This window comes from Suricata suricatta, chromosome X, assembly GCF_006229205.1.
Source record: "Suricata suricatta isolate VVHF042 chromosome X, meerkat_22Aug2017_6uvM2_HiC, whole genome shotgun sequence".
Classification (NCBI taxonomy): Eukaryota; Metazoa; Chordata; class Mammalia; order Carnivora; family Herpestidae; genus Suricata; species Suricata suricatta.
In genome coordinates, this window is record NC_043717.1 from 36567543 (window position 1) to 36581116 (window position 13574).

Sequence of the window (13574 nt, forward strand, 5' to 3'; positions counted from 1 at the left end):
TGTGGTATATATAGACAAGGGAGTATTACATGGCAATGAGAAAGAATGAAATCTGGCCATTTGTAGGAAAGTGGATGGACCTCGAGGGTGTCATGCTAAGCAAAATAAGTCAGGCAGAGAAGGACAAATACCATATGTTTGCACTCACAGGTCTAACAGGAGAAACCTAACAGAGGACCATGGGGAGAGGAAGGGGGAAAGAGAGCTGGGGAGAGTGAGGGACACAAATCATGAAAGACTACTGAATACTGAAAACAAACCATGGACTGAAGAGAGGGGGGAGGGGGGAAGGGGGTGATAGTCATGGTGGGGGGACTTGTGGGGGAGAAGCACTGGGTGTATTAAGGAAACCAATTTGAAAATAAACTATTAAAAATAAATAAATAAATAAAAATAAAAAATTCAGAAAGACAACAAGAATAGTACTAACACTGCTTCTTTCCCTCCTATAGTAACTGGGATCAGACTTTGAAGACAAATGTGCTTTTATAATGGGGTACATCAGAATCATGGCCCTTCCCGCTCTTCTAGAACATCTCTACATCTGACACCATCATCAGCAGACCTGGGAGTCCTGAGGAAGAAGGAAAATGGTATGCCCAAGGTTTGGTGCAGTAAATCAATAGTACAGAAGCAGAAATGTTCCCAGAGGTAGGCAACCATGATGGGAAAGGGCAAGCCGGGTAAGAGCGGACCTAACTCTTAGACGGTCAGTGACCACAATGGCAATCATGGGCTCTTGGAAATTGTCCCATGTGGGCGGCTCACTGGACTCCTGCTGCCTGGAAGGGAGACTCTCTGTGGAGAGAAGTGGGGGTGGGGGGTGAGAAAGGACTTTCCTGCACTGAAGCCCATACCCAGAGTTCCCTCCAGCCCCATGGAGAACAGGATAACTCCAGTGACTATGACCCCAAAGGTTCTTTCACGTCTGCATCTGGAGTGCCGCTGTCCTTCGCAGACTCTCCTTTACCGATTCTCATTCTGAAGACAAGAACTCACAGATGTATCAACCTCTTACCTCTCTCCGCATCTTCTCGTAAGGATCTTCTGGACACTGCCCTGGAGGGTTTAGTTTGACTCCTAGCTTCGTCAAAAAGTTCTTTGTGAATGTATCACAGTCATAAATCTTGAATGTCCGGCCATAAAAGACAACATCTTTGTTGATATTGAAATCATACACGGTATAGAACTGATCCTCGTGCGGAGGTGGGAGAGAAATCCGATGGCGCCGGATAGAAGTCCCTACGGTGTGGAACAAAATATGAGGGTTTCATCGAGTGGGTAAAAAGGCAGAGGTCACAGTATGTCTCTGTAACAAGCCTGAATGTCTTCCCGGAACAGGGAAGTGGGCAGAGGGCTGGTTCCTGGAGGCACCATCACTTATGTTCACACCCCGAGAGTACCCGAGGGAGCTGCGCCTTCTCGGGTTCACAGTTGCTGACCAGCCTTGCATGGTATGAGAGTTGCCTAAGTGGTCCCAGGGAAGTGCTTTCATGAGCCATAAAGACTAGGGAAGGAAGAGGGGGACAAACAGAGTGACCTAAGGTGCCAGACACGGCCACCATGTCCTTTTCCAGAACAAGCATGCTGTCACCCACCAGCACTCAATGTGAGCACACTGAACAAGGCACTAAGAGCTCAAGGTGAAGTGCTCACAAAAATGCATGCTCTTGGGGCGCCTGGGTGGCTCAGTTGGTTGGGCGTCCAACTTTGGCTCAAGTCATGATCTCACAGTTTGTGGGTTCAAGCCCCGTGTCGGGCTCTGTGCTGACAGCTAGCTCAGAGCCTGGAGCCTGTTTCACATTCTGTATCTCCCTCTCTCTCTGACCCTCCTCTGTTAACTCTCTGTCTCTGTCTCTCAAAAATAAATAAAATGTAAAAAAAAAAAAAAAAGCTAAAAAAAATGCATGCTCTTTGCTCAGAAAACAAAATTAACTAATGAGCTTCAATATGGTAGGTGCCAACACCATCCTTTACAGCTTCTGTAAGCTTTATGGAATCTTCTTTCCTCTACCAACCTTTTCTCCCTCCATGTTTGATAGCCTCTGTTGGAGGACCTCCTCCCAACCAGTCCTACACAGTGATGGTTATCAGAGGCTTTGTAGTTTTAGACAGTGTTCTGGGCCAAAGGTTGTGGATCACATCCCATCATCTACTTCTAACCCTATGATGCCCATTCACTCCTCCTCGTGAGAACATAGACCCAGGGTCCCCCCAAGATACCCAAAATGGTGCTTTAGCCACTGGCGGTAAAAGGGTTCACTTCCTAGATCAATGTACCAACGACATAACACCATACCAGCCGACTTTCCCAAATACTGTTGAAACCTGTTGTCAAGAATTATTTAGGGCGTGACATTGCATCCTACCTGCAAAGCCAACAAGTTAGCCTGCTGCAGTTTCCCAGCTGCTGGTGTCAACACGGGAGGTCTTGGTTAGAGATGAAAGGGTAGTTTATTGCTCACAGCCACAACAGTGGCCAGAACATTAGCGCTTTTTGCACCAGCTTCCTGAGCCTCAATTGCAACAGGATGAGAGAACAAGGTCCACATTACTCGTGCCCACACACTGGGTTACGGGACAGGAGAGGAAACTCTGAGCTTCGAGAAATTAAATCTTTTATGATGGACAACAAGCATCACAGGGAGCTACCAACCGTTATTGGACTGGGCAGCAAGCATGTCCTCCCTTTGTTCTGGAAGGAGACACCACTCTGCCTTCCAAGGCTGTGGGCAAACCTGCACTTTGCTCCAGAGAGAGAGACTACCTTTGTCTCCCAAAGCAGTTTGCCGTATAAACATCCTGGAAGAGAGTCTATAACAAGGAGCAGGCTCAGAAGATCTACCAAAAGGCAAGACGCCGTGGACAATGTTCTCTCGACATCTCTGACTGACTTTGGCCTGTGAATCTACTCCACGAGAGTAAAGAGAGAAAGAGAAGAGGTGGAAAAAAAGTCAAAGTGGCTCGTGTGACCTCTGCAGGGAAGGAAGTATTTGAGTATAAAGACGTCGAGCAACTTCATACTTTCTAGAGCCCGGAGAATGGCACCTTCTCCCGAAGTCTAGAACTACTCGGAAATTATTCATTCCTATTCATTACAGAGCATTTCATGCATATCTTTATGTGCCAGGAATTGTGTTGAGCTCTGTTCCATTATTCTACGAATCATCTTTTCACCCTGCTAAGGGGAAAGTCCCTAAAATGGTTTCCATCTTCTCTTCTTTGTAGCAATTTTTAATTACTTGGAACATTAAATTAAAATAATAAAACTGTAAAATTAGAGCTGGGCTGGAATATCTTTAAATGCACTACATAAAAGGTGATATAATTTTACTGCAAAAAATTATACTTCAATTAGCTTTTAATTCATGCTCCTGAAAACAGTATGCAAATTATTTAATCATTCAAGATCAGACATTTAGAACAAATTGCATACTTAAATACCTATAAAAGCATGGGCATTTTAGGTATTTTCAAAAGCCATTACACATCTCTTTAAAAATACTTACCTTGTGACAGTTTTTAAGATATATAAAATTTATTCAATGGCTAGGGAGCATCTTCAGACATTCTAGCTATCTTGTGTTTGTACTTGAATATAAAAATTCAAATAAGCAGGTTATGCGGATTCCTGTTCAGGAAGACTTCGAATAAAATTCCTATGTTTTTCTAGGTGGAAAGAGCCAGCCCACCTCCAGAGCTTTTGCATAATAATAATAAGAATCAACACCACAGCCCTACGATGTGCTTTCATATACATTTTCTCATTTATTCTTCACTAATCCCACGAGGCAGATAATGTGCGAAATAGAAATATTCAGCGTATGGATAAGAAAATCAAGGTGTTGCACGGCTGAGTGACATGCCCAAGGTCACACCCTGACAAATGGCAACAAAAGATCGTGAAACCTGGGGTTTCAAGCTCTAAGTAGATACCAGCATTTTCCACAGCGTGCGCCCAGCAATGTCTCACTGAACACGAGACACAAATTACTAAGTGAAGGAGAGGAGGGAATGTTCCAGGCAAAGCAGGATAGAGGGGCACCTGGGTGGCTCAATCAATTAAGCGTCCAACTCTTGATGTCAGCTCAGGTCATGATTTCCTGGTTTGTGAATTCAAGCCCCATGTGGGGTTCCACGCTGACAATGTGGAGGACGCTTGGGATTCTCTCTCTCCATCTCCCTCTGCGACCTCCCCAACTTGCACGTGTGCATGTGTGCTCACTCTCTCTCTCTCAAAATAAATAAATAAACTTAAAAACAAAACAGGATGGAAATTGGGATTTTTACAAATCCTTCTTTGGCATTTTGGTTTTATGAGAATCACTTTACAGATAAGTCTGACATCTGTCTTGTAGCAAAAGAAGACAAACTTGAAAATTCAAGGGGCACCTGGGTGACTCAGTCGTTTAAGCGTCCAACTTCGGCTCAGGTCATGATCTCACGGTTCGTGGGTTCGAGCCCCATGTCAGGTTCTGTGCTGACACCTAGCTCAGAGCCTGGAGTCTGCTTCAGATTCTGTGTCTCTCTGCCCCTCTCCCGCTCACACTATGGTCTCTCTCTCACTCACTCGCTCAAAAATAAACATTAAAAAAATTCTTTTAAAGAAAATTCCTTGCTGCTGATCATAATTTAAGGAAGACTAATACTGGGGCGCCTGAGTGGCTCAGTTGGTTAAGTTTTGGACTCTTGATTTCGGCTCAGGTCATGATCTCACGGTTCATGGGATGGAGCCCTGAGTTGGGCTCTGTGCTGACAGCGTGGAGCCTGCCTGAGATGCTCCCTTTCTCTCTGCCCCTCCCCTGCTTGCTCGCTTGCTCTCCCTCAAAATAAAATAAACTTAAAAAAATAATACTCCTATGCATGTCCTCCCTAGCCACCAAATGAGCCCCAAACAGTAGCATGATAGGTGCTTGAAAGTCCTCTTATATTATTGCTTCCTTGCCTAATTTTCCTTACACACCCTAGGATTGGCTCTCAAGTTCCCCCAACTCCACACACACCCTAGGATTGGCTCCCAAGTACCCTCAACTCCATACCCTACCGCTTTCCCACCTCTTGATCTCATGCTGTCCCTTTTGGCTAATATGCCTTCATCTTCCATCTTTATCTGGAGAGACTGGTGAGGTACCACTCAACTGTCTTCTCTAGTGGATTTTGGTGTTTTCTCTTCCAATCCCTCAAAGTACGTGGGGCCATTTCTGATGCCTGCATTGTGTTATGGACATGGTCTACCACTTTGCCTTTCCTTTTTTCTTTCCTCCCTCCTCTCTTTTCTTTCTTCAACAAATATTTATTGAGTAGCCACCATGTACCAAACACCTGTCTTCAAAGGCCAATGTCTTACCTCCACTCTTAATTTCTACTCTGCTTCATTCAATGGCGACCCCTTCCCCAAGGTCCACCCTCTGGGGTTGCTAGATTTAGTCAGCACAGTGAAATACAGGGTGCCTAATTAAACAGGAATTCTAGATCAACAGTGAATCATTTTAGAAGTATGTCCCGGCAATATTTGGGACACATTAAGACCTTCAATGCTTATCTGAAATTCAAATTTAACTAAGCATCTTATATTGCTGGAAAAATTACCACCACCCTTCCTCCACATTACGGGATGCAGTACTATATGGCCAACATGAATGAATGACATATGAATGTCATATGGCCAATATGAATAAATGGCATATGCATATCACATTTCATGATTACATTTGCTTGATTAGATTATATGAGAAATTATATAAGAAAATATAATGCTGAAGGGGGAAACAAGTCGCTAGTGGAAAACAGTGTTCTTTGTTTAGGTTTACTTACTTTTGAGAGAGAGAGAGAGAGAGAGAGAGAGGGAGAGAAAGCATGCCAGAGGTGGGCGGGGGAAACGAGGCTAACAGAAGATCCTAAATGGGCTCTGCGGAGACAGCAGCAAGTCCAACACAGGGCTCACACTCACAAACCCAGAGAGCATGACCTGAGCCAAAGATGGACACTTGACTGACTGAGCCACCCAGGCGTCCCAGAAATCAGTGTTCTTAACCAAGGACGCACTAAGGAGTGCACCCCCTTCCCCCCAGCCTACACAGTCAGAAATTCTTGGGGTAGGCCAGGAGATTCTGATGATCGCTTTCAGCTGAGAACCACTGGTACAGACCTCACCTGAAAATTAGGGTGCCTTTCTAAGCATTAGCCTTTCTCTCCCATAGATTAGTTTGGACTTAGTAGTCTTGGACAAACATCAATTCTCTTAGACAAATGAAAGTAAAACTACTGGGATTAACCTCTGACATTCTTGGCTTGAATAACATTATTTTAACCACATTCCAACAGAACAGCAACAAGCTCTATGTATAGGACACATCTAACCAAAAACAGTGCTGTGCTGGCAAGAAATGAAAGCAACCCTTGAAGTGCGACAGTGACTGGACTCATAACACACATAGATCTCTCCCCGGCCATGGATTTGCGAACGTTACAAATATGTTGGCGTCGTGCCTGTCTTGTTTCTGGCTTACTCCAAACTCCCTCCTCCCTAGAAAAAAATCACCTGACAGGAGAGGCAACTGAAGGGGGAGGCCAATTCATCCAGGTGCGCTCCTTTCTTTTTTTATTTAACTTATTTATTTTAAGAGAGAGGCAGCATAAATGGAGGAGGGGCAGAGAGAGTGGGAGAGAGAATCTGAAGCAGGCTCTGCACTGTCAGCATGGAGCCCGATGCGGGGCTCGAACCTAGGAAACTGTGAGATCATGACCTGAGCTGAAATCAGGAGTCAGACGCTTAACCAATGGAGCCACCCAGGAGCCCCGAAGTGCACTCATTTCTGAATGGTCAGCTCTGCCAAAGAACGAAAGCATTTGACCTCACATTTCATCTGGAAAACGCCGACACCCTAGAGAAGTCACAGGAATATCACCAGGGCACGTCACCTAAACAGGACCCCTAGCCCCTTTCCAGGGCCCTCAGGTGCATGAAAACCAGTCCAATCACAACTGAAAAAAATGCCACCTACTCGGTCCCACTGAGATCTGAGGTACTGATTCATAAATCTTGCTTGTTCTTTTCCCCCAGTCATTTAATCTGGGAAAGCGTGAAGAAGAGGTTTAAGTGATTTTTTTTTCCCCATGGGGCCTCTGTCCAAACGGACCTTCCTGAACTAGAATCATCATATTAAATATTTCAAGGCAGACTGGTTTCTTGCCAAACAGAGCTTGATGATGGTGTGGCTATTCGTGTTTGCTTTCCACAGCGCTTGCTACAGCCTGCCAGGAAGCCCTGCTGACAAATTCAGTCTTGTTACAGATGGTGAGGACCACGTATTCCACACACATCCCTTGAGCTGTGTCTTCTGTCAGGGAAAAACATCCTGATCAGGAAGAGCCAATCAGAAATCCTGAAATTTTCAAGAGACTTTACAAGTTGTCTTTTACTCAGAGTCGTTTCTCCCTCCTCCCTGGATCTTTCTGAGTAACATTGTCCCCGACTTCCCTAAAAACTATTTTCAAATATGTCATTAGGATGAATGTCAGTTTGCCTCTGCATCAGTTTGTGTGCTTCAATTTGAAATCAAGAGGCCAAGAGAATTGACCAGTCTTAATAAAAGTCTTTCCATGATCCTCATAGAGGTTACCCTTCATTTTTCTTCTTGGACGGTTTAATAAAACCAAAGACTCACGAGACAGAGGGGCAGTAAGCTACAGGAATAGGAGCTTTTGCTTCAAAAGGAATGATAATAAAACAATGCACAGGGGCACCTGGGTGGCTCGGTCGGTTGGGTGTCCAACTTTGCCTCGGGTCATTATCTAATGGTTCATGGGTTCAAGCCCCGTGTCAGGCTCTGCGCTGGTGGTGCGGAGCCTGCTTGGGATTCTTTCTCTCTCTCTCTCTCACTTAAAATAAATCAATGAACTTAAAAAAAATAATAAAAACAATGCACTGATTAAGGTTCAGGATAGCCTGTAACCTCCAGTCTATCATTTGTATAAATTTGATGTCCTGTAGGGAAGGTAAACAAAAATAAGCAAAGAGCTTAGTGAGGGAGAATGAGGGTAAAGCATTTTAATGACTGTATAATAAATGTTTATAAATATAAATATTAGCATAAAAATGTAAGAAAATATTTTTTGGCTAAGGCAATACTGTCACTTACATGGTTAAATACACAGGTAAAACAGATGTTCATAGAATTTAAAAGTTGTGAATTTCCTTTATGTTTTGAATTCTTCAAACATTTTCTAATACATTATTGTCAATCTTTAAAAACTACCTTGTATGTGTTACAAACAACCTTGAAGAGTCTAAAGACTTCTTTTCCCTTTATAACGTGTCATACTTCCAACCTTAAAAGTCTGTGGGAGTGCCTGTGTGGCTCAAGTCAATTAAGTGTCCAACTCTTGATTTCAGCTCAGGTCACCAATCTCACAGGTTTGTGGGATCGAGCCCCACATAGGGCTCTGCGCGAATGGCTCAGAGCCTGCTTAGGATTCTCTCTAACTCTCTCTTTCTTTCTCCCCCTCAAATAAATATTTTTAAAAACATTTTTTTAAGTCTGGGAAAATCTTTATTTTTAAAATCAAGGCATTTCCGTGTTTCCTAAAAGACTCGCCATTAAGACACAAAACTCTTGAAATAAAAAGACCCCGGGGTGGACAGTGTGTCAGAATCCAGAAAATACCAAGGACAGCTCACCTCATCTCCTCACACTAATCCTTTCTCCCCAACTAGTAACGAAGTGCAGGCACTAAATCCAGTCATCTTCCCTTTTCCACCACCTCAACGGTGCCTCTCTTCCAACATGGTAGAATCTGCCTGATTCTGTTCATGATCTGAGCACCCCCCATTCCCAGTCCACATCTCCAGTCTTGACTTTCTTCCTGAAAACCCATCCCAAGATTCCACCTGCCTGGTGGCCATCACCATACAGATGTCCCAACCCATGTTCAAAGGCGTCACAGGTCTGAACAAGCCTACCCTGCCTCTACCTGGCTCCATGTTGTGCCTCGCTCCATGCTTCTGGGGTTTACTACTGTATCACCATCTTTTCAACCACAGAGTGAGCTCTGAGGCAATCTGTTAAGATTTAGATGAAGCGGATTTCCTCTGTAAGCCTGTTTCCTTTTCTTTAAGAACTGACCATGACCTACTTTAGATGGTCGTTGGGGGATTAAATGAGATAATGATAAAGGACTTGATAAAGTATCTATCATTGGATATTCCCCTTCCGTACTTTCTATATTTAATTGTTGGCCAATGCCTATCAACTCTGCCAGCCACGTCTCTCTGAAGTCTTTCCTGTGTTTTCTATTTCCTACTGCTGTCATCCTGGTTTGGACGTGGAACATTCCTGACCTGAACAATTGCAAAACTCTTGGGCTATAGTCACTTTGCTCCCTTTCCTCTCCGCCCTGCCTGCCTGTTAGCTCTAGGAAGATGGAGGTATAGTGGGTCTTCTTACTTTGGCCCATTCTCCCAAAACCCAGCACAGTGCCTGCCACAGAGTAGACATTCGACAAACACTTCTTGGCAATGCTGACCGGCCCTAAATCCTTCATCCAGACACAGTGGAGCTATGTGCAAAAAAAAAAAAAAATCAACCTTATGAGCGAGCATTGAAGGAAATCCTTAGCATACCGCCTCACCATGACCTTACGCTCGGAGACCCAAGGTCCCCAGATTCCTCAGTTTCCCCCCATAGAATCCATTGTGGTATAGCAACATGGAGGCAATGGGCCCAGAGAAGCAGTTAGTAAGGAGAAGAAAAGTGCATTCAACATAGGCAGAAAATCAGAAGACGCATTAAATAACAGTAAGTAGAGCACGTATATGTCAAACATAGAAAGGAGATGGAAGGAGTGAGGGAGAATTAATTTTCTGGAGGTATTACATATATATGAGGCACCTGGGCTCTAAATAGTCATGGCACACTAAATATACAAGAGGTAGTACATATTCATGAGTACTCAATATTCGGGAGGCCTTAATTTGGCCACTCATTCATTGGTGATGCCCATGGTGGCTCCATGTGCCCTTTTCCCCAAGAAACAAACAAAACCCACGACCATGTGGTGGGCCTACTGGGGAGCTAGAGCTGTGGCCAGGCCCTCTTCTTGTGTCTCCCCAACAGAGTGTGCACCATGAGCCCAAGGTCCCTTCGGTCTGTGGACCTCCTCGCTTGAACTTCAACCCCGGTCGTCAAAACACACTATTAGCAGGAAAGGCTGAGGCGGCAGAGACAGAGAGACCATTGTCTACCCCAGGATTCAGGTGGAGTGGTCCTTCCACCTGCTTGTCCCCTGTCCCATGCGTGTGAACTTAACTCCTTTCTTTCCCCCTTGCTTCTCACTGCAGGTTTCGAACTGTTTTAATGCATCATGTGATGATGTTTTACATTGGTCCAGGAGGCTTCTGTTGTGTGGCCTCTCGGAAAGCCTGAGTGCACACTTCCTGGAGGACAGTGGTGCTTCCAAGGGGACAGTCTACATGCTACTCTGGCTGCTACGTACAGAACTGACTGGAGGAGCAGAAAACGGATAGAGAGAGACCTATCACACAACTATCCCATTTCTGGAGTCAGAAAACAGAGGTGGCTTGGGTTACAATGGTAGCAAAGGGCATACAGAGATGTGGACAGACTGAGGGTAGGTTTTGCTGGCAGAGTGAAGAACAAGGATGGTGGGTGTGAACAAATAACAAATGTCAAAGGAGTTAAGAGACTGTAATCAAGAAGGCAACTGCAGACCCTAAGGTATGAGACATGGCAATATTCCAAAAGAGAGAGAGAGAGAGACAATAAACGTACCCAAGAATCATGGCTCCTGAGAGGTCAAAGTGGCCTTGGAAGGTCACCTACGGTACCACCAAACACACATATGGCCTCCTCCCATAGCTCTCCTAAGCTATCGGTGAATAACCTTTGACCTTCCCCCTATCTATACCAAGGACCATCCAGCTATACCAAGGACCAAATATGTGACACCCTTCTCTACCCCTACACCTGCCCCTGCACCCGATGTTCTTCCAGAACCATCCAACACAATCTCTGGTAGCTCTCTGCCAGAAAATTATTCTTCTTACTGACCTGAATTCTCACCCCCTAGGTCATATCCTTGAGGGTGCAGAAAATTAGGTCATCCCTCCTCCCCATGGCAGATTCCTCCCCTTCAGACTGCTGAAGACATTCACCAGGCACACCTGAATCTTTCCTTTCCAGACAAATATCCCTTTTCACTATTCAGCCTTACACATGACAAATTTTCAGGCCTCTGGCTACCACCGTGGTTGCGGTCCCCTGAAGGCATCCCGATCTCAGCACTGTCCCAAGTGAAGGACTCCTAGCACAAGCAGAAGAAATCAGCTACCTCCCTTGATCTCCACCCTGCTTCTAACAAGGCAATTTAGGATTAACTTCTCTGGGGGCACGTGGGGGAGGGGAGGGGAGGGGTGAAGGAACAATGACCCTCTGCTGAAAAGCCAGCAGAGTATGTCGTTGACAGGTGTGAGGATGAGGAGAGGGTGGCTGAAGCACATGGCCGTGATGTCAAGAGAGAAGAGAAAGGGGCGCCTGGGTGGCGGAGTCGGTTACGTATCTGACTCTCGATGTCAGCTGAGGTCATGAGCTCACAGCTCAGGAGTTCAAGCTCCACAATGCCCACACCGAGCATACTTGGGACTCTCTCCCTCCTTGCCACTGCCCCTCCCATGTTCACGGGTACCCATGCTTTCTCAAAATAAATAATAAAATAAGCGCTTATAGGAAAAGAAAGAAGAAAGAAGAGAGAGCACAAATCTGGAAGGAAGTGGTAGTGGACGACAGTCTCCTCTCTTCTTGAAAGTATTGGGAAGATGTAGTATGATTGTAGTAAAGGGACCAAAGACACAGGAGCGTTTACTCATATTGGAGCAGCACGTGAAAGAAAACTAATATACCATACAAGGGCAAGACAAATGTCCCATGCTGACGTGGGGGGGCGGGTAGAAAGCTAGGAAGTCACCATCGATAACTACAGGCTAATGGCATGTTTATATTTGCAATCACCAACAAGTCACATACCGAAGCAGTATATGGCACCTTTTAAAAAGCTAGAGAAGGGCAGTATATAAAGGTAGGAGTTACAAGTAAGAGAACTGTAACTTTGCTGTCAATACGTACCTTGAGGCAGTCCGCTATTTGTCATCTTTGGTTCACTTACTTCAACTGTGTCATCTTCGAGGTAAAAGAGGATTTTATAGCGTCTTATTATATATTTTTCTTGATTGGTCAGAGGCACTTCATCCTCTGAATAGGCATCAAAAGATAATACCTGTTGGAATCAGAATTAGAAATGAAGAAACGGGAAAAAAAATCTGATCAAACTTAGAGTCGATACAGCCACTGCTTATATACTTCTTGTTGATGTAAAAGAAAGTTTGATGAAGACGTTCTGCACGTTGGCTCTGGAAACCCATACACAACCTAGGTTGTAATACATAAGGATTGTACTTTAATCGCGGTCTGGTTAGAATAAGGAAATGATATTCAGCAACAAACCCATCATTCAGCTCTACTGTAAGCTGAACTAGTATGTCTGGAATTTCACAGGGGGACTATATGAAGTTACAGCAGTCCCCCCCCCCCCCCCGCTTATCCACAGCTCTGCTTTCTGTGGTTTAGTTGCCCACGGTCAGTTGAGTCCAGACGTAGACGATCCCTCTGCTGCATGCTCAGGTCAAAGGGAGCCTACCCCTACATCACAATGCCTACATCGTCCGCCTGGCTTCACCCTATCATGTACGTGCGTCATCAGCCCACAGGATAGTAAGAAGGGTGAGCAGAGTACCATAAGGTATTTCGAGAGACCACATTCGTGTAACTTATTACAGTATGTTGTTATAATTGCTCTATTTTATTATTGCCAATCTCTTACTGTGCTTAACTTACAAATTAAACTTTATCATAGGTATGCACGTATGTATAAGAAAAAAGACACTACACACACACATACATACACACACAGTTGAGCACTACCTGAGGTTTAAGGCATCCACTGAGGGTCTTAGAACATGTACCCTATGGGCAAGGGCGGGGAATACTGTATAGATGAAATAATATTCTTTCTGAATATTCTTTCAATAGGAAGATGTGAAATTCTTCCAGCGCACTTGAGATCCCACCTTACACGTCTCCAGGAACTTCAAAGAGCCTACTTTAATGCCAACCCGTCTCACCTTACACTGTGTATGTGCTGGTGTGGTAGAGTCCCCTCCCTAAGAAATGTGGTATAGAAAAAGACCTCTAGATAAGGGACGGCAACCTGGCCATGTGTGTACGTGACATCCCTCATGACTCTGTAATGTGACACCACCCGATCAGACTGTATGTCCATATGTCACCCATATATGGAGACAAAGACCGTGTGGCACGCAGGGCTCAGTGTTTTGGGTACAAACCCTCTGAGCCTGTGCCGGCAAGAATAGAGATGCTTCCTGGAAAGAAAAGGCTCAGTGTCATGACTTTCTGTGTGAGAATCCTGCTACATCGGGAGGAGCAGACTGTTGAGGAGGGACTCAGGTGGGAGAGGTGGATTCTAAAGTAGTTATAGTAAAA

General features: G+C 44.8%; 1 protein-coding gene across 1 annotated transcript in view; it reads right to left on the minus strand.

Annotated features, from left to right (window-relative positions):
• Positions 1 to 13574, minus strand: part of EFHC2 (EF-hand domain containing 2) — a 196502-nt gene that overhangs the window by 102827 nt on the left and 80101 nt on the right. Inside the window, exons 3-4 of the mRNA XM_029930958.1 lie at positions 12141 to 12291; positions 1019 to 1242 (exon numbers count right to left, since the gene is read on the minus strand). Coding sequence (XP_029786818.1) covers positions 1019 to 1242; positions 12141 to 12291 — 375 coding nt within the window. The remainder of the gene's footprint in view (positions 1 to 1018; positions 1243 to 12140; positions 12292 to 13574) is intronic.